At 40.8% G+C, this 22,213-nt stretch overlaps 1 protein-coding gene across 2 annotated transcripts; it reads left to right on the forward strand.

Moving 5' to 3' along the window:
- Window positions 1–1,963: 1,963 nt before the first annotated feature.
- Window positions 1,964–21,878, forward strand: stx3b (syntaxin 3b). 2 transcript variants are annotated; one of them, XM_084352383.1, is made up of 11 exons: window positions 1,964–2,350; window positions 10,628–10,702; window positions 10,858–10,957; window positions 11,346–11,420; window positions 11,559–11,629; window positions 12,017–12,125; window positions 12,211–12,284; window positions 13,557–13,691; window positions 14,360–14,470; window positions 18,302–21,142; window positions 21,231–21,878. In XM_084352383.1, exons 1-10 carry the CDS (start codon window positions 2,321–2,323, stop codon window positions 18,377–18,379), a joined length of 858 nt encoding a protein of 285 aa, XP_084208509.1. In that variant the 5' UTR covers window positions 1,964–2,320; the 3' UTR covers window positions 18,380–21,142; window positions 21,231–21,878. The 2 variants fall into 2 exon arrangements, with proteins under 2 accessions (XP_084208509.1, XP_084208508.1); XM_084352382.1 differs by lacking the exon at window positions 21,231–21,878 and adding an exon at window positions 16,705–16,824 and having other exon boundaries at window positions 18,302–18,390.
- The last annotated feature ends 335 nt before the right edge of the window (window positions 21,879–22,213 follow it).

Raw genomic sequence — 22,213 nt, forward strand, 5'->3', positions numbered from 1 at the left:
GATTGGGCCTGTAGACCTACAATAAAGCTTCTGTATAGTCTGCTGTGTGCAACTTGCTTTGAATGAATATATGAGATACACAACACACAGTAGGTGGTTGGTGGGAGTGTAATTAGGGGCCCCTAACTGGTAACTGTTGCCATGTAATATGGCATAATGATGGAGCTTGAATAGATCAACAGAGGGGAAACCAGACAAAGCTGTTTCAACCAAGAAGGGTTATTATTTGAGCCTGTTCAACACACTGATGGCCACCAGATGTCACTCATGTTCTTCCATTCAGAGCCCAGAAGGATTACGTAATAGTTTAACTCTGCACGTCTGTAGTGACGTGTGCCCTCTACTGCATGGACCAGGGTGCAGCCTCACCATCCTCCAGATGCATCTAATAGTCCACAGATGTAGGCATAATCTTTTCAAACCTATTAGACCTAGTGTCAAGTGATTTTGAATGTGTGCACCACCTTATAGGTCTTTCAGAGTGACCTCACAAGAGTGAACAAAAGCCAGTTTAACTCAGAACAAGGGCAACTGATCATGACATATAGGCAATATCTGTGAGGATGAGAGGGACATTGATGGATAGTGAGGAGAGTGTTTTGATGTCAAACTGTAAGCCTATGGATGCTAGTGTAGTGTAGCCTATCATTTTAATTTACTCAACATGGCGACACAGCATTCAGGAATTTAACAGGATATCTTTGGCTCAAACAAAAAGCAAGTGTGTCTCAAAGTTTAATCATGCATTAAAAAAATTAAATCCATTATTTCTCCTAAATGACATAATAAGCCTTCCAAACTTCATGAAAACAGGTAGCTGCTCTCCTCTGATTGGTTAACACTTTGGTTTTGTTAATGTTGTTTCTTCACATTAATGATTAAAATCTACTCAATTATCTATTGCTGGTTCTACATTGCGTTAAAAAGTGAAAAAGCACGGCCTGTCCTGGCATATTGCCCGTCACCACATCCCTGCTAATATGATAACCCTATGTGCTGCTTTCAAGTTACATTACAAAAACGGAAATACGACTATTCTAACCTTTCATAAGGCATACTTGAGCCTTTGGATAACTGAGAGCTCTAGGTGGGATAGAACTGACAACATGTATGATGAGCACCTCTTTGAAGAAACAAAACAACTCTGGGTAGTTTTATTTTGAAATCTTTGGTTGACATAGCTGACTCTTTACCGTCAGTCCTGTTAACGCACCTAATTTGCTTTTCTTTGTGTAAACTGACATCAAGAAAAGACAATGTGCAATGTGCAGATTTACTTGAGATTGTGTTGTATTTTGTGGTTTGTGGGGTGGAGTAAAAATTTAATATGCGTTTCAGTTCATTCTGGGTGTTTTCACATCCACATATATGAATGACTGGCTTCAAACCCTGCTTTCATTATTAGCCTTGACTGAGGAAGTTGGCGTGTGAAAAATCAAAAGCTCCACGGTTACAGAGTCGACCTTGAGGTGAGATTGTTATCAACCTGCCTCCATCATTTTGTTCAGCTGTGTGGTACCTCAATTATATATGAAGAACAATCATATACTCAATTATATACTCTTTGTACAAGAAAGGGGGGGAAAAACCATCACCATCATAAAAGTGACACTTCACCTTCACACAATGATGACACAATAGTGCAATGAGACGTTATTTAAAAAGTAAATACATTTAATTGATGCATAATAGTTTTATATTAACAATAATATTGCATTTAATTTCCTTGCATAGATACTTTATTTGAAAATGAAAAATATTTAATTGATATATATAGCACTTTTACATCAAAAGCTACATTACTTAAAACGTATTTAATTGATCACCATTAGTTTTCAATTTGAGCAGTTAGTTTCCTACAACCCCTGAATGCATCATGCTGCAGGTGGCTCAGGGCGTGGCTTCCTTCATCTCACTTGACGGCCTCTCGTCTGCGCATGCGTGAGCCAGAGAAGTGCGTTTTAGAATGATTACTGGCCGGCGGAGGGGCAGATTATACGCCTCTACACAACTGTTGTTTTAATCCCCTGAGCGAGGAGATTTAGCAAAGAAAAAACACTGGTTTTAAACCCAGCAGCCATATTGTATGGAAAAACGACGGAAAGACTCCTCTTTTCTGAAAAAGTGTTTTCCTCAGACACCTCTGTCAAGACTTCTGGGGAGTTTGAGTTTCTTTCTCACTGGCGGTTGGTTTGTGTCGGACAGCTAGCTTGCCAGCTGGCTGAGGAATTCAGAGATCGGGACTTGTTTTTGAGCCGTTTTTACACAATATTGTGCTCATCTTTTTTGGTGTAAAGGTGTGAAATTAACCGTCTGAAAGATGAAGGACCGATTGGAGCAACTTAAAGCGGTAAGAAGTGTTCAGGAAATGTTCAATTTTCTTACACTGTCTCTTTTTCTCTTCAGTTTTGTCTGTGTGTACACTTTAAATAGCCTTTCTTACAGGAAGAAATGAGAGTTAAGTAATGAAAATTACATTATTTCCATTTTAACTTGAACACTTGATACAACACACTGATCATTTGAACCAATAGTGTACCATGAGATGACCCCTGTGATAGATGTAGTAACACTGTAGGATGGGAAGTGATTTTGAAATGGGGATTTCAGGTAGAAGTCACTCAGTCATTCATCATTTTCTGTTGCTTTACAAGCAGCCATGTTGCACAGTATTGTCTGACAATTTAGTGTCTGTTAATGGAATAAATAGTAATTTTTATTGGTTGGTCTGGTTTATCACCAGCTGTCAAGTTTCATGTTTAAGTTGGTGCCCTTGATTCCTACAGTATGATTCAGATCTGTGAATAAACAATCATTAATCAATTTACTTAATCTTAGCATTAGGCAGTTTCAGATTAAAATTGCAACAACAGCATTATTTTGGTGGGATTTTCACAGATTAACTGTTGTCACTTGAGCTGAGAGCGGACAATTAATCGGCAAACATTTTTAATGACTGATTAATTGTTATTTTTCCAGCAAAATCATGCCAACATCTTTGGTGCCAGCCTCTTAAATGTGAGGATTTTGCTGCCTATCTCTGTCTCATATCAATGTTTAGTGGACATATTTGGGTGTTGGACTGTTTACCAGACAAAAACAAGCAATGTGGAGATGTCACCATGAACACATCGATAAAGAAAATATTGGTTACTGTAGTCATAGTCACCACCACTACACGTTAAGCTATTCAGATTATGTTAATTATGGTTAGAGCCTGACAGGTACTCAATTTTTGGGGCTGATGCCGATAAAAAAAATTGTGATATTGATATATCGGCTGATATACAAACACTTATTGCAATGATCCCTCAAATTTGGTTATCAAACACTTGTATCAAAGCTATGTAACAAAGGGAAAGCGACACCTGTGCAATGAAACCACAAACTTTACCGGTATTTTAATTATTAATTACTTCTGCTTTTCACACAATAAGGTTTTATATCAGCGCACATCGGACAGCACACATGCCAACAACGATAAATCTGTGATAGGCCAATATTTGCCGATGACATCGGCTATTCGATATATCGGTCGGGTTAATCGTGGTCAAGGTTGAGAGTTTTAAAAATTGACACAAGATCAACAGTTGAAATGGAGTGAAGCAGTCAGACTGCATGTCTTATACAGCAGCAACACAGAAGTAATTAGCAAACACAAACTTCCTTCCTTATGACAGTGAATACACTAGCTGCCCGCGGGGGTGAGGCTTTAATCCAATTGTAACTCAAGTCGGGATGTGTTGCCATAGCTACCTCAAACTGCTGGCCAAATATTTGCTGTGTTTAAGTTGTCCCCCCCTCCACCCCTCCAGACGTCTTTATCTCACACAGCTGGTTTCTTTTCAGGGCAAGGAAGTACGGATAGCAAGTGAAGTGGGTCAGTCAGTTGTTGGGAAGTTGACTGTATTTATGTTAAGACCTGTAAAATGATCTACTGTCCTTTTCCCCTCCGCTTTTTTCCAGTGTTTACACCTCCCTTTCTTTATCTTCCCTCTTTGTCCACACTCACCCACCGCCACAGTTTTCCTCCGTGAGTTTTCTATCTAATGTTTAACTTCCCGGCAGTAATCTAGGCTGTATATTGGTTCCTGTGTGTGTTGGGGGTGGGGGAGTCATATGTTCATGTGAATATGGGCTAACGCCAACACCGGCGTGATCACCTGATGTATGCTGTAGATTTAAGCAAAGAGGAGCAACAAGAAACGCTGACTTATTGTTTAACCTGGAGCTAAAGTCATATGTGATCGTTTATATTGCTTTGTATGCTTTGAATACAGTTTCTTGCTCAGACAGCTCAGACAAAAAAATACCAAGAAGAACATCAGCTGACACTGTTGTACTGTTCACCATATTTAATTTCCATGACCCAGACTGAAGGCTGGAGATAATATGACAGCAGTTTTCTTCCAAAACCCATGTCCTCTACAGTTCTGTGTGCACAGTGTTTCCCATTATTACCTCTCTGCTCCCCCACCTGGCTCAGATATCAGCACAGTGAATGGGGCAAATTGTACCAGAGCTAACACGGCTTCTTCTGCGGCACATGGAGTTTTTAAATCCCTTGTCAGATTTTAGCATTGCATTAACACAAGTCCTGATGGGAGTAGTTTGGCTTCTGTCACCACGCTGCTGTAAATCTGACCCCAGGTCCTTGTCCTGCTGCTGCGATCGCTACCGGCTCATTTTCTAAATCATCCCGTGGGAAAATCTATTGCAGAGGGCTGCAACTAACAGTTGTTTTTATGAAATGATGAATCTGCCTAAAAAACTGTGGAAAATAATCATCACAATTTCCTTCGGCCCAGGATGTTATTACATTGCTGGTTTTGTCTGACAAATTCTCCAAAGATGATACATTTACTCAAATCATGACATATGAATTAATAAAGCAGCTAATTCTCCCAAGTGATTGGCTGAAACTCTGTAAAGTTTGGCATTTTTGTTTGGAAAAAATATAAAAATAGCTTTAGATTAGACGTCTGTCGATTACTGTAAAAAACTTAATGATTGATTACCATATATTAGGGTTGGGGGGGATGATTGTAATGCATCCTGATGATCTCTTGAATGCGTGGCATTGTGATCGCCTGTAACAAGTTTGTCAGACCAGGCTGCACGCTCCTTATGACTGGACCAATTTGATGGTGATGGGTCATTACAAACACACTATGTTTTAAAAATAGCAGGTAGTCACATAGTTAGGGTTGATGATGTGTTCATGGTGTGATGACTATTTCTGAAAATGACATCATTATTTCTATCAGTTACATTGAGCCTTAAATGAATCAAAACAGGAGATTTTTTGCCTGAGCAAACACTGTATTTTCACAAAGATTTATGTCCTGACACAAATTAAACTTGATTATAAACTTAAAATCTAGATGCATTTTTAAGCCTCCTCGCTGGTGATATCGTGGTCGTAGGCATTGTGTTTTCGCGTCCCTCCGTCCGTCCGTCTGTCGCATTCTAGTGAACGTAATATCTCAAGAACACCTGGTGAAGTAAAATGGTGAAGTTGTGACATTTTATATGCAAGAGGTCAAAGGTCAACTTCGCTATCACCTTATCATAATCTGGTAAAAATTGTGGCCATTATTCAACGCCAAAGCTCAGGAACAGCAACTTGACCACGAGGCGGTGATTCTAGTTGATGACTAGAAATGTACACAAATGTACACAGTACGATAACCGTCAATTTTCAGACCTCACTATAGCTTGAAACTCGTATACCGCTGCAAGCCTTCATACAGTAAGAAAAAAATCATGCAGGCCTTTAGAAATCAAACACATGGATTCATCAAGATGCATCGTTAATCGTTTGATAATAGCATTGTAGCCCTCTGAACCAAAATCAAACCGTATTACAGGGTTGAGAGATTCCCACTCTTACTCTACAGGACTTCCTTTTCAGCTCAGTTCAGCCTTTGGTCACCCTCTTTCTCAACTGTCTTCTTTCCACACCTCCACAATAAATATGTTATCTGGTACTGTTTCGTCATTTATGATCCTCAGAGACGAAGGTAATCAGCTCCCAGCTTCTTTTAGAGATGACGGAGTCACAGGACAGATAACGAGGGATTGCTGGATTGTGTTTACATAGTTTTAAACATGACAATGAGTCATACGTGTTACAGGTAGTTGTCACGCTTGTTTGAATATATTCTGAATGTACATTTTGTCATGGTAGTGTGGAAGCTGATGGGTGCATGGTGTTGATCAGTCTTCAATGTGCTGAACATTTGATCTGACTTTCCAGAAAGATCAGTACAACACAGTCTTATAAACCAGGATCCATTGAAACTGTGTGTTAAAAGAGGCCGTCAGTTTGTCAATCGAGAGGCAGAAAACCACTGAAACCACTAGTCTAGTTTTCGCCGTGCTGAGGGGAACCGTGCACCCTGACATATGGTGCTCTGAATGCAAAACAAACGTAATTAACTGATTTGAATGAGAGGAACAAGCTGGCATTCAAGCTGACATACCCTTCACTCATGCACTGATGTGCAGCGCGTGCTCTATTTTTCTAATATTGATGTCTAGTTGTTCAAATGTTATCCACTGTATGATTTAAGGTTTTGATGATTACACAATCTTCATGCAACTAAGCATGAGATTATAGCTGTTTTGTCAATTTTGGTTTTAAAAAAGGGGGGGCGGGGGGAATCTTATTTGCTGCTTCACAGTTCACGCTGTCAGTCAACATTTTGGCACAGTTGCACAGAGGCATTAAATCTAGTTTGTTCTCAGGGTATTTATTTATTTTTCGTGGAATAATGATTAGAGGATGGGTGTTATTCTCCCTCTGCTAGACAAGCAGAAATTGCTGAAAAATACTGCTTAATGTGAATCTATTTCTACAGTACACACTTGCCTTTTAAAACATTCAATATCCTATTGGACTGCAACTACAGATTATTTTCATTATCGATTAATCTGTTGATTATTTTCTTGAGTAAATTGTTTAGTTATATGGTATGTAAAATGTCAGAAAACAGTGAAAAATGTCAAGCAGTGTTTCGCAAAACCCAAGATGACATCCTCAAATGTTTTGTTTTGTCCAAAACCCAAAGATGTTCAGTTTACTGTCATAGAGGAGTAGACAAACCAGAAGATATTCACATTTAACAAGCTGGAATCAGATAATTTTGACTTTAGTTTCTTCTTAGTTGACAACTAATCGATTACCTGTTGCAGCTCTATGCGCTGCTAATCATGAAGGGTTGCTCTGTGCATAAACCAACCTCCATCCCCCATGTTGTGGTCAGAAATCATGTCTCTAGTTGAGTCATAAGATGATCAGAGTTTAAAAGGAATGATGTGGGAGATAAAGTCACTCCCTCTGACTGCTCCTGTCAGTATCAAACTGTTGTTACACTAAATCAAAAGCCTCTGTGTGTGTAGCCTTTGTCTGTTTGGTTTGTAAAAGCGTTTGTTGTGCACACCAGTCTCTTTCCTCTTGTATCTGCTGAATGAGAGACACTGGAAGGAAGTGAGTGCTTGTTCTTATCTCGCCGCTGCAGAAATGCCGTGTGAGGGAGCATAATGTGTGAGGGCCAGAGTGTTGCAGCTTCATTGAATAACTCACTGCGAGATCTAAAAAACAAGCAGTTTGTCAGTGTGTGTGTGTGGTGTCCAGGGAGCTCTGTGTTCACAACTGTTGTTAGTTACAGCAGCCTGAACCAAATCGCCAAGGCTACATTTGCAATTCAAATCTCAGATGAGGGGTAGAAAGTTAAAGGCGGTGTAAAACTCAACATTTGAACGGAAAGAAAGACGTTCTGTAGCAGTAAATGTTCCCAGTATGGTTACAAAACTTTGGATTGTTTCCATCATTGATTAAACTTCTGCTTATTGATTGGTTGACTTGTTTATAAAATGTCTAAAAATAGTTTTAAAAAACAAAACAAAAGAAAACAATAAACAAAATGGATTACCACCTCACATCCCTGACGTCCATTACGTGGTATGTATTCCATACATCCGATTTAACTTTTATAGGAAGGATAAAGTGGGTAAGCCTGGCCTTCAGCCATGGTGTAGGATTTTAGAGTGCCTGGAAACATGCAGGCTTTCCTTTGTGTATAATCTGAATAAATCAGGAAAACGTTGGACTGTATGTAAGGGAGAACTCACACTTGGCCCGGTTGCTCCGTACTGTGCCGAAGCACGATTGTCCGTCCTCACCAGTCCCCCCGCTGGGCTGCACTCACATTGCTTCTGCTGCAACCGGGCCTAAACACGGTTACCTCTTGTGCATACGTCATCATGTCGTAGCACGGTCGCAGCACAATGGAGAACAACAATAGAGAACATGACTTTACTGACTTTTTTGTGGCTTATTTTGTGTCGTTTTGGTCATAGACGGCCCTCTCACATTCCTGGATTTCTTGATTATGCAAGGCGGTGTCACACGCACCATTATACTTCATGTCCCCGTTGCCCACCCGTGCTTGTGCTCATGCATGAGCAACAGTACTGTGCAGAAGCACACCTCTTCCGACCGTGCCAGGGCCAAGAAAGTGTAGAAACAACCTGTGATCTGCTGGATTAATTTTTTAGGGATCTGTTAATAAACATGACAGCTGCGATAGGTTTTTTTTTGTTTCGGACGACCAAGAATTGAGAGAGTGAGACAAAACACAAACTACAAACAATTTGTTTTGATTACTGTAGTAAAGCTTTGAAACATTATTTTACTTTACATTTTCATTATTAACCTGATGCAAACCTGCATAGTATATCGATCACTCAAAACACAAGGTGACCAAAAGCTGATGCCTGGTTACCTGGCTGCCCTGTTGTTGCAGCTGTAGCTCTGAGATCTTCTGCATTATTTAACTCAATAAGAAACAATGAACAGCGTGAGTTCATTCAAAAGTTAAAGAATAACTATCGTTAGAGTTGTTCTACTGCGGCATAATAAAGTGTAATATTGATATTTATTGAGATTACTGGTTTACAGACTGAAGCCGAGTCAGGTGATATGAGAGAGCAGTGAAGTCGACGGGTGTGTTGGCTACTTTTTCCATGCTTTGACTTTGATCCAGGCTGACATTCTCCAGGAAAGTCAAGTGTCCAGACTTTAGACTCTGTCACCTGATACAAAACAGAAACACAAGCTAAGTTGTGTGGAGGGTTTAGTGGGCCAGCAACACTCTTTGGGTGCGCAGTGAAAACACATTTGTCTGTAAAATGCAGAAGTAATGAAAAGAGAGGAAACAAAGTGCGCCAACTCTCCCTTTTTTAATTAATTGTTTGACCCTGGTTCTCCTCCACCTAACACCGTCACAGCTGGGCCCTATGATGTCTGTTTACACTGTACAATGGCTGCTGTGGTTTCTTACAGCCAGTGGAAAACAGGTTGAGTTCCTGGAGCCCGGCCCTCACCATGTAAATACTCAGCAGCACTGCACTGCCCTGTGTTTGCTGACTGTCCCTTGTGACACATTTATGACTTCAGCAGAGTGAAGCTTTGACAGACTTTATTGGGTGGAGGCTGATTAGGGTCAGACCAATATTTCTGGCTGATGCGTCATGCGGAGCTGTTAACCAGGAAGCAATTTCATTAGTAAGTGGTTGTTCATGGTCGAAATGCTGTTCGCAGGAAGAAATAAATCTCTAGACGAGAAGTACTCGGTATATTTGGACAAGATAGAACACACTCCAGAATTCAGTTAAAAATATAACAGTAGTATTGGCCTGTAAAAACTATATTTTATTGTAAGATGATCATTACAATGCTGATTATCTTGAGCACATTATTGACTCAATGAAGACTTGGGTATCATGGGTAGTATTAAGATTTTTGACTCATCTCTGTCAGACTTCTTGCACAGCTGCTTAGTGTTTAGACAAAGTCAATAAGATGGTTCATTTTGGGAAATACGATTATTTGTTTTCTTGTTGCAAGTGACATACGGAGATTGATGCCACTCTCGTTTCTGTATGCTAAATATGAAGTCACACCCAGCAGCGGGTTAGCTTAGCTTAGCAAAGAGTGAAAACGACAGGTTGTTGTTTTATGGGCACTTACAGTATATGGTGGACTATTTCTTCGCTGTCCCCTGACAGTAACAACAAGACTCCAGGAAATAGTCCTGATGCATTCGAGAAGTTTGGCTTATTTTGTTGAATATCACCTCAAACGCGAACATCAACCAAATCTTGTGTAAGCTACCTTTCTGTTTGTGACTGATTACGGTGACATATTGGCATGCAGCCTTTATTCAGTGCCGATACCTCGGACAGGTCTCTCTTGGAAAACTCTGCTCTCCGCGTTTATGAGCAAACAGAGCCACCTTTTTAAGGAGTTCTCGGACCAGATTGGATAAAGTGTGCAGGGATACCAGAATAGTTATTTTCTCATTTACTGCATGAGCAGGAGGAGGAGAGACGTATGTTACTGACCAAACACTATCAAAGTGTTTACTCTTGTAATATTGAGCTATACAGGCACACAGAGGTTGTTTTTTACCCTTATCAACACAACAAAGACCTGAATAAATCTTTAATCTGGATGTGATGACGACATACTTTACACGCTGAGCTTTAGAAAAACATGTTCTTCACTTCACACGTTCTCTCTGGAGCTACTCTGATCCAGCCTTTACTTTTATCCTTTCAGACGTGTGATCAAGATGACGAAGAGGTGGAGATTGCTGTGGACAACGCAGCCTTCATGGACGAGTTCTTCTGTCAGGTCAGTGTGACTGTCGGTGCACGAGTGTGTGGGAACTGTACTTCTTCACTCGTATTTATGAGGCTGTACGTGAATGAATGTTTTTGCGGATTGCCTTCATTCTTTTGTCGTCTACATACATTTGAGATTCATGGCGCGTGGTGTGCTTGTTTCAGATCGAGGACATCCGGAACAGCATTGATAAAATTGACGAGAATGTGGCTGAAGTCAAAAAGCTTTACTCGGTCATCCTGTCTGCACCCACGTCAGATCAGAGTAAGATGCTCTACCACGACCAGCTTCTCCTCCTGTTCACCTGACTTGACTCACTTAGGGTCATATTGAGGAGGGTTTTCTTACCTAATCCTACTGTTTATCCTTTACAAGCTGCTTTCTGTCCCAATTTGAGTTATATCAGACGTTTGCTAAGAGGAACTGACTCAAAACTCAGACCTAAAAGCATGATTTTCTTAAAGCAACATTAGAGTATGTGAGTGCAGCTTCACTGGTTTGTAAACAAGTGATAGCGTTTGAAAGAGACGGCAGATCTTAACCTGGCGTCATTTAAATGTCGACGAGATAACAGTTTATTTGTAGTCGCAATAAGTGTGTGGTTGTCTCAACAGTCTTGGCTGTTTATTGCCACATGTCTCTTCCTTCCCAGAAACACAAGATGACTTGGAGGCAATCACCAATGAAATAAAGAAGATGGCCAACAATGCAAGAAACAAACTCAAGAGTGAGTCTGCCAACCGCTAGCACACACACACACAACTTGTCAGTGAAATTAAAGGGGATATTTAATAATTGATTTAATGTTAAATATTGCTGAAGAATTCAACTGAATCATAAATCAATTGTTTGGTTTGCTTTCCAGCCATCGAGAGGAATCTGGAGTCAGAAGAGCAGGAGAGGGTGTCGGCTGACATGCGGATACGTAAATCACAGGTAAATAATGTCCGCCTGAAGTCTCAGGTCGCCTCTGCTTTTAGTCTTACTGTTTTTCTTCTTCTTTACTGCCTCTTCTTCTATTCTTCTTATGTTATTCCTCTGATTATTGTAAAAGAAAAAGAAAAAGATACTCTTTCACAATGGGCCGTGACAAAATTGAGAATGTAGAACCATGAATCCAGAAAAGGTAACATGTAAAACATAAACATATATATAATTAATTGTTTTCAACTTAGTATATGTCAAAAAAGATTGTCTGTTGACATTTGTGAGATGTGATTTCAGATGTGTCTTGGTCCTTAAGTTTAGGGCCTTGAGGCAGATTTTTAGTACGTACACCAAGACAACATATGTGCTAATTCATTCTTTCCTGTTGTCCCCCAGCATGCAGTACTGTCCAGGAAATTTGTGGAGGTAATGACGAAGTATAATGAAGCCCAAGTGGACTTCAGGGAGAGGAGTAAAGGACGGATTCAAAGACAGCTAGAGATCAGTGAGTGGCAGTCACAGAAATGGTGATAAAGTCACGTGATGGTGCCACGGTCTTCACTCAATAACACTTTTATTTTCCATTCCAGCTGGAAAAGCAACGACAGATGACGAACTGGAGGAGATGTTGGAGAGTGGCAATGCTGCCGTGTTTACCGCAGGGGTAAGAGTGTGTGCGCATGCATTTCCACCACTTTTATCAGTACTAAAACATTCACTTTGCCTTGACACTGATGATCATGTGGTTGAACTGAGAGAAGGCCAAGTTGTCATTGGTTCAGTAAAACGCCTCGTATCAACTTGTTAAAGATTAGCTGTGCGTGTGATTTGGACTCAAAGTCAGTTTGCTCTCTTGTGACTTCTTGAGTGCCCCAATCGTCCCAATCAGCCTTTCTTAAAAGGAATAAATGAGAGACTGAGAAAAGATGCAAGAATGACAGCTCATGACAGAGAGTGCTGAGTTGTGTTGTTTGATAAAATGAGCGCCAGTGTATCTCAACTGAACAGACAACAGCATGTGTGCTATATATTGTTGAGAAAGCCTCTCTATTGTGCTGAGGAGATGGTTGTGTCGAGTCATACTAATACAACATTTGGTGCATGTAGTGGACAGCTTAGTTTGGTTAATGACAGTATGAAGTATATACATCATAGCGGTTTTTGAATATTGATTTAGTGTTAATAAAATATCACCTCTTAAATCGTTTCCTCTTCTTTCCGTACTCGCTTTGTTATAGCAAGTGGCGGTAATGAACCTCAAAGCTGGTCGCCATCCGCCATTAAACAGTAAAATGTATTAAGTGTAATGGTTCTCTTTGTAAGCTTCTGTACAGTTATTGCTACAGACAGTTGGTTTACTCCTGTTAAGTATGATAAATGGAGTGCAGTCACGTAGCGCTTTTAGCATAAGTGCTTTACAATTTGCTCTCATTCACCTCTTGTGGCACACTATATGCTGCTGTACACCTGCCTGACCATTGGGATCAACTGGAGTTCAGTGTCTTGCTCAGGGACACTTTGAAATGTCGACGAGAGGAGCCAGGAATCAATTTGCCCAACCCTGCATTTATTGGAGTCTACCTACTGATCCACAGCCACTGCTGTTATATCTGAAATGTTTAATGGTCATTGAGCTACACACTGGCTGCTAGGGTTAATACTATTACCTCTCGTTTCCTGTTGAAGCGGCAGACAATTCTCTTTGCGAGGACTTTATGTAGTTCTCTGTATCACTATGAGATGGACTTTTATTCAGTTCCTCATGATTTACCTCCCTGCCTTTTCCTGTCAAATGCAAACTAAACTGGATCACGGCCAATCTCTGCCACGCTGACAAGAAATCGAAAGACGAGATATTAAAAATGAGCCTGGGACATATCTTCATGTCAAAAGTGATGGGATGTTGGTGGTAACTATAGACCTCTCCTCTGCACAGATTGTGGACTCTGGGATCTCTAAACAAGCCCTGAGTGAGATTGAATCCAGACACAAAGACATCGTCCGTCTGGAAAGCAGCATCAAGGAGCTGCACGACATGTTTGTAGACATCGCCATGCTGGTGGAGAGCCAGGTACAGTACATCCACCTGCCAGCCATCATTTCATCCACCCGTCAGTTAAATCAGGAACTTCTCATCTGTTTCATTCATTCTGAACCTTTCTCCACGGCTTTGTGTTCAATCCTGACTTCTCTCTATTTGTTTTTCTTCCTGTCGTCACTGTGATCTGACTATCAATCTGCATCTATGTCTATTTCCTCTTTTACAGCTCCATGCCTTTCTCACACCTCTCTTCACCTCTCTTCTGCCACCTCCACCTCCATCTCATCACCCAACATTGCTGGAACCAACATGAATGCATTTAGTAAGATGTACCGATAAAACATCATTGTAGACATCAGAGCAGACCTGAATGAACACAAACACATATTCAGTCTTCATTTTATGCACATGCATACAGAAGTCTAACCACATATTTCTTGCTTGCTTGCGTCATGCTTTCTGAGGGCAAGGCTGGTTTGAGGTAAGGGCTGCACTCCTCTGCTTTGTGTTGTGTCATTTTGCTTGAAAACTCTTGTTTTCCTTGTCTTTCTATTTCAAGTTTTTAGTTTGAAGAAGTGTTACAAAAAGTCTGTTTTAAAGGCCTTTTACTTGAGTAACAGTGTAGGTTTTGTGTATTTAAACCAGTACTATACGTTTGTTCTGCTCTGCTTCTCACTGATTGTGGTTTTGTTTTTCAGGGTGACATAGTAGACAACATAGAGCAGAATGTGTCCAAGTCAGTGGACCACATAATGGTGGCAAAGGAACAGACCAAAAAAGCTGTAAGGTACCAGACCAAAGCTCGTAAGGTAATGTAATTCAGCCAACTGCTGCATCAGTCTGCTTCTGACTTCTTCCTGTTTTTTTCTGCTTATCTCCAAGACACGTGACACTTTTTTCACAGTTTGACACATTTGAACCACATAGTGTGCGTACTGATCACACTCCCTCATCCTGCCGGTCACACAATAGCTACATTCTCAATGCTTTGGTTTTTGTTTCTCTCTCTCTCTGTCTTTCTGTTGCTGTTGTTTTTTGATTTATTTGCTTCTGTTGCTTTCCGTCACCTCTGACACCGTGCCACATGTTAGGGTGGGATGATCGACAGGATTGAGAGCAACATGGACCAGTCAGTGGGCTTTGTGGAGCGGGCCGTAGCAGACACTAAGAAAGCGGCAAAGTTTCAGCAAGAGGCTCGACGTGTGAGTGACTACAGTCAGGAAGAGCGGCCCGGTTTCCCAAAAGCAACGGAAATAGTCACTTGCTACAGAATAGTAGGCAGCGATTATAGGTAGTACAAAGAAGAGAGAGACAGTAAGAATGACAAAAGATCGGGACAAAGGTTGTGTCAGAGTTCACAAGCCCGGCCTTGTAATAGAACGCTGTTTCGTAGTACAATCAATGGCTTAAGATTTGCAGCAACACAAGGTGATGTAATTCAGTAAGATGCAGTGCAAGCACACATTCCTGGTAAATAGCTTTGCAACATAAACGGCGTATTTCTACTGTTGCAATCATTCCAACAAAAGACAAATTGGCTTGTGTTATGATAAACAAAAGAGTTTTAAAGTTCTGTTCTGCTGCGCAATGTTAAGCATCTGTAAGATATTAGACTCATGGATCTGCGACACAAACTGGCCGTCCTGCTCAATATGAGCGTGATACAAGAAGGGTTAGGCTTTAAAGAGTTTAATATGGTTAGATGGTTCAGTTGTAATCCGAAAGAGAGAGTAGATTTAGGATTACAACTGAATCAACTGATCATATTAAACTCTTTAAAGCCTTACCCTTCTTGGGTTTGCTGTCAAGAATGTTTGTTTGCTACGATTGAATAAACAAACATGACTCTCGGTTGCCATCCCAGGAACAGTAATTGCGTCCTGGATCCCATTTCATCGTGTTAGTGGTATCTAAAACACAACGCCGTGTTTTCTTCTTCTTTTTTTTCTCTAAGGTCCAGTGTGTAGGATTTAGAGGCATCTAACAGTGTGGTTGCCTATTGCAAGCAACTCTACACCCCTCGCCCTACCCTCATCTAAGGTGGCTGTTAAAACAAAGTAAAAAATGTGAAAGGCCTTCTCAAAAGCCGGTGTTTGGTTTGTCCATTCTGGGCTACTGTAGAAACTTGGCAGTGCAACATGATGGACTGTGAAAGAGGACCTGCTCCCTTTTTTATAGACATAAAAGGCTCATTCTGAGGCAACAGAAACACAATAATTCTTAGTTTCAGGTGATTATACACAAATGAAAATGCAGTTACGAATATTATCTTACATTTCTGCCCCTATATCCTACACAGTGGACATTTTTTTTCGATCTAAATGCCCAGTTACTGTAATTTATGAAAAGTGGAAGGAAGTGGAACTCTTCTTACACACAAAGATGCTTTTGGGAAACCTGCCTGATAATATGAAGACCGTCCCGACCATCAAGACCCTGATCTTTACCTTGATCCTGACCTGTGATGACTTGTGATGACCCTCCTACCAGCTCTGTTCCTGAGCCTCCACCTCCTTGTGGCCTGTGGACCCCTGTGCTTTGAAAACCTCTGACCTGCCCCAACACCAAGACCCAGAAACCAACACCACCCCTTCCTACCTACACACACAAACACACAGACACACACACACACACACACATCTTCTACACTCTTCTCTTTCTTCTCTTCAGCTTTAACCTGAACTCCTGTCTGTTTACAGTCATCTCATCACTGCTGTTATTCTTTGGTTTTATCTGTGTATGAAGATTTTGTCAGACTGTTACAGCATGTGTGTGAAAATACATTTTGTGTAGACAGGTTTACATAAAGTCAACGGTGTTGCGTCAAGACAAAACTGGTTTATCAGACTGTCTTTATGCGGTTACATAGCTACAGAGAGATTCATGATATACAATGCGGTATTTACTGTACAGAACTAGTACAAGTACTATATAACATACAGTAGTAGATTCCTTAATTGTTGCACGTATGTATAGACTAGGCATATACAGTATTTATTGTTCAGTCCTGATGGTACTGTATATACTTGGTTGTTCCCAACAGAAAATGGTGATAATAGTGGTGATTGTTGTGGTCTTGCTGGCCATACTAGCTCTCATAATCGGTTTGTCAGTGGGATTGAAGCAGAGCTGATGAGCTATTTGTATAGGAGGAGAGCTAAGGGTGAGTAACTGTGGAGCAAATAACCTCTGTGTAGCCTCAATGGGTGTGGGTATGAAACATGCTTTGGAAAAGGGATTGCACGCTCTTTTCCTCAGGCTCTCTGTATGTATGTTTGTTTTCTTTCTAGCCATAGGGCTTACTGGAGGTGTGTTTGTCTGTATTTGAATTCTTGGGTGTGTGTGGGTGTTTTTTTTTGTTTTTTTTTGTCTCTTACTCTGCAGTGCTTGCCTCTGGTTACTGCTCAACTAACAAAGCAGTGCTAGTACTGAGCTAGTTGCATGCAGTGTCAGCGGGTTGTGAAGAGATGGTAACCCTAGATTTACGAAAACTCTTGTGAGATTTGTACGCAATTAAATTCCTGTTCTCTGAAAACACATGGTGTACATTGTGATGCTATGAAAGAAATCCAAAGATGGAGTCCACAACCAAATCCATGACCTCTCTGTTTTCCTGAAAGAAAGTTAACATGTGTAGGCTACATCTTCGACCCAGTACATCAGACATTTTTGGTGCATGTTTATCTTGGGACTAGTCAGATATGAGCATTTTTGTGCCAAGCACAGCAAAGGTTGTGCCATCAAATGTGACCGTCTTCAGCAGCCAGTGGCTGTTATTCTGAATTCATTACACAGATAACCTCAGATTTGTCTCTAGATAGAATGAGCAATGCCAAAGTACAGACTGATATTGGTAGCAACTACTACCTACCTTAACTAGCTAGTTAGCTAACTTCAAAGATATATTATGCAGGATTTTCCTTTATAAAAAGCAAACGATGCATTGGCGGTGTCTGTATCTACAAAGGGGTTGCTCTCTGCCTGTATTTTCCAACTTAGTATTAGTAGTGTTTCCGGGCGTCTACCTTTGGGCAGTTGTGTGTAGCCCCCAGCACGAGAGCGGGACATAACCAGGTCACATTGCTGTCACTCGCTCTCTCCTCAGTCTGTAATAGATAAAGAGCTGCAGTTCTGTGAGTCTGTTTGACCGAGGGCGGGGCTAGATGGGGCTACACACACACACTCACACAGGCAGAACAGAGAACAAACAGCAGTCAGGATTAAGTGAGCCCTTTGGCTGCATTCACACAAAGTCTGGAGGGTTGTGGGTGTGTTTATTTGTGCTTTAGAGCGCAACCTCTGTGAAACAGATCTCTTAATTGCTCTGTGCTCTCTCTCTGCCTTGACCGTTGAGACAGGGAGGAGGAACCATTGAAATGGTGTGCTTACAACAGCAACCAATAAATCCTGTGTCGTATGCCCGTAGCTGACCACTACAATAACACACACAACAGCTCGCAAAACTAGCTGGCTGTACTAATACTGTGCTGAATCGAGTGCGTATATGTGAGAGTTTTGCAAATCTTGGGTTACCGTCTTGGCTCGACTGTTCGAGCCGGTGTTTGGTCTGTGGGCTCTGTTCAGTGCTCATGTTCCCTGTCATTAACAGTATGTCTCTCTTTGTATCACCCTCTCTGTAGAAGATGATCTTTATTGGTGTGTGCTGTGCTGTGATTGTTCTCATCATCGTCATCGTCATCATCACGCAGACAGTATAACAGGACTGCTGTCTTGTTGCCACCACCAGTTTTTTCATCCTCCACTCCATCCTGTCCTCCATCAGGTGGCCCGCCAAAGAAAAAACTGATGATCACTCCATATGGATACAATGATATTCAACCCACAGACGTTCAACTCATCAATTTAAAAAAAGGGCTATTGTTTGACCTATAGGAAAAAGAAGGCCTATGAGACTTGTAATAGTCATAAAAACTTTTTGTCCAATCAGAGCAGCCCTTCCTGGTCGGTGTGGGTCTGGGGGACTCCCCCAGTTTGAGGATGCTCTGCTGCAAATGAGGAAATGAGACTGAATCTGTCAGAGGTACAATACCTGTCGTATCTCTGCGGAGGGGAAAAGGGAATTGAAAAATAACTGATAATGACTTCACTCCAGTGCCACTAAACATTTCATTGTTCAACACTCGGTGCCAAAGAATCAGCCTGGAAGTGAGTGTCACCTGAAAGTTTCACATCACCTCCTGTATCAACATTTCTTGCCTTTTTGAGCCTTGACACATTTTGTGATTGAAAAGCTAGCTACTGTATATTCAGTGTATTAGGATTATGTTGGGTTTAGGGAGTTCCAGCACTTTCACATTTCAAAGTATGTCTTATTTCTGTAATTAAGCTTGCACCATCGTGTAAATAACGTAATTATTTGCGTGTTGTCAATGTCTGTTCTTTAACTTGAAGAGGATCGGTGTTCTCATTTATGATTCTTCAATTTAGAGAGGCAAGTGGCTTTGATTTTTAAATGTGAAGGATGGTGGATGATGGAAACACATTTCATGGACAGGTGGAGCTAAGATGAGCAAGACCAGACAGGCTAGGGGGATAAACACACATTCCTTGCTTGGAGATTTATCTAAACTCTGCAGCATCTGAGAGAAATGCCTGAATATTTGTTTTGTATCTCTGCAAACCTGTTCCATTGTTAACCGCCTTGACCTTTTACATGATTGTCTACTTTGTTAAAATGCTGTAAAAACACAACGTTTTAATGCCAAAGGGTGGAAAGATAGTACTAGCCTTTTCCACATTAGTACCAAAATAGTCGTATTTATTATACTTTTTGATGACGTGTTGCTAATAAAGTCGCACATACATGAGATGTAAATGGCCACTCTAGCATACAGTAAAGTCTCTCTGACTGGTGCCTCTTTACTAGTGTGAAATGCATTTCCTGGCATTTTTTAGGTCTCATAGTGTTTCTACTTTACATATACAAATCAGTTGCTAGTTTATTAGCGATAGCAGTCTGAAAGTAATGCATTGTAATACAGCAGCCCTGCAATACATCCTATATCCGTGAAGCTGTTTACAACCGAACAACTGAGTACAACCTCCAAAATGACCATAAGGTTGAATCCTCACATATCCACAACAGTTTCTTTTATTCTTTCTAGTTTTAGTCCATATTGTAACGATGAAAAAACTGTACAGAAATTTAATTGACTTCATGACAAAATCTGATATGTTGTACTGGTAGTATATAAATATATGTGCCAATAAACCAAATGAAGGTCGGATTTATTGCAGGGCTGTTGTACTAGACTGCATTAGTTTAAGCTACGTGTACCTTCCTAATAATTTGTGAACTGAGTTTAATTCTGGTTAGTCACCATCATTCGACTGGGCCTTTTCTTCTTGGTAGAGTGCACATGTTGTCACCCAGTGGCTTTAAATGTGCAATATGAAGGAATTTTAGCTGAAAGCATTAAAAAAGTAACTAAAATAACCAACAGAAAATTAGGAAATAACAGCTGTGATGCTGTGACATCTACGTATTGCTTTGCAGCTACACTTAGCGGTTGATCTGGTGATATGCTGCTATGGACGATTCTTACATATTACACCCTTAATAAGTCTGTTAAAGCTGGTGATTCCAGCTGTGCATGTAGGACTGTATACAAGAGATAATATAAGAGTCAAGATGATCCATTTTAATCAGCAGGTATTGACCGCGTTTAGGGGTTTTGTAGTGCAGAGACGTAACTTGTAAACTGTCCTGTGCGTTATGACGGCTGCCATCTCTGAGAGAAGTCTTTGTCTCCGTCAGAACGGAGCCTGAATGGTGCCTTTAGTCCTGGTCGTGGAGGGAGCACTTGAAAGTGAGAGGCCCTCCCAAGTTTGGGTCTGTTGACCAGGCTGTCTGCTTCTCAAATGTTCAATCCTTATTCGAGGCCCTTTTTCTTCACAGCATTTCAGCTCAAGAAGGAAAAAAACAGAAGCTGTTGTACACTGTTTTAAATTAACATGCCAATGATTTTAAAGGAAATTAAAGATGTTATGTTTTTTAAGACTGGTTGAGTGTGTCTGTCCTGCTGAGCTTTGAAAATATGTAACTGAATTTTGACCCTTTTTGATGACTGCATGTTATGAAGGGGCTGTGAATGTGTTTTTATGGGGTGTAGTAGCTGTTGTCAGCACATTGTTGGTGCGGCATGTTAACCACTGTGTTGCAAAGTACAGCTTTTTAAGGTTGGCGCCAAAGATGAGGTAAGTTTATTTTTTTTACCTTTTCTCTTCTTCACACACAAACACATCCTATTCTCTGTGACCCTTTGTTCTCCTTTTGCTCAGTCATTTCCTCAGAACAGCGTGTCCATGAATGTCAATAACTGTATTGTGTTTGGCTGCTTTTGTTTGACTCCTGTCCGTTTTCGATTCAACCCACAGAAAAAGATGATGATTACATTGTGCTGTGCCATCATCGGGATCGTTGGGTTCTCCTATCTCTACAGCTTCTTCTCATAAAACAGGTAAAACACCTGCATCAGCCTTCAACACACAGAGTCCTGTTCTTTCACTCTACGTGTTGAAGTAATGTGTTTTTATTTCTGTCTCCAGGAAAGACGGCTTCAAGAAAAAGAAAACTTCCTGAGGTGCTCCCCTATCCTTACCCTGACCATTATTCGAATCTGTTTTATAATCTATTTAAGAAGGATATATAAATTGAACCGCATCAGTCCTGTGCACTTACCCTTCTATTAATCTTTTGAACTTAAATTAATTTCTTGCTGTATGAAGTGTTTGAAAATGTGTTATAAATGTGTAGATTCTTTTAATTCTGGTCGACAGTAGTCTGCTGCCTCCTGGTGGTGCAAAGAGGGGACAGTCATATTTGGAGAAATTATAATAATCTGAATATTATTTATTTATAAGGATTCATTTGAACTAAGTAAAAAAATAATGCATGAATGGATTTTTTGTCTCCAGATGTTTATTCATTCATGCACATAATATTGCTCTCTGATCAGAAAAAATATCTAATTAAGTTGTGTGTTCATTATGTTTGTCGTCATAATTTGGATAAACTGTGTGTGATGTTGTGTGTGATTGTCTGTATGCATCTGTGCTGCTGAAATGCTTGTGCTGGCTGTGTGTTTTTTTTTTCTTTTTCTTTTTCTGTAACATCGGCTGTCAATCGCTCACTGGCTGTGTGTCAACCCAGTAAAGCCTCTTATGTAATAAAAGATTTCTGTGCGTTGGACCTAGTGTTGGTGTGTGCCTCTCTTCTTGTATTGGATCAGTACAAGGCTCAGCTGATCGCCTGGTTCGCACGGAGGGACCCATTCCCACCGCCAGGCACCTTTCACCCGCAGAGCATCGTCCATGTTATCGTCCCTGTTTTACTCCGAGTGAAAGCAACAATAAATGTATGGCGATGCACGACGTGACATACGTGCACGAAAGGCTTCCGTGACCTCATTTCATCCCCCACCTCGCTGTTTCTTCCTAACCAGAGCCAGGCCCCGCCCACCGACACACGGTGGGGGCGGGGCCTACGCGAGGGTGCGTTCGATTATGTTTCTGCTTCGTGTTTGAGAGCA

This window comes from Pagrus pagrus (assembly GCF_965226575.1).
Source record: "Pagrus pagrus genome assembly, chromosome: 5".
NCBI lineage: Eukaryota > Metazoa > Chordata > Actinopteri > Spariformes > Sparidae > Pagrus > Pagrus pagrus.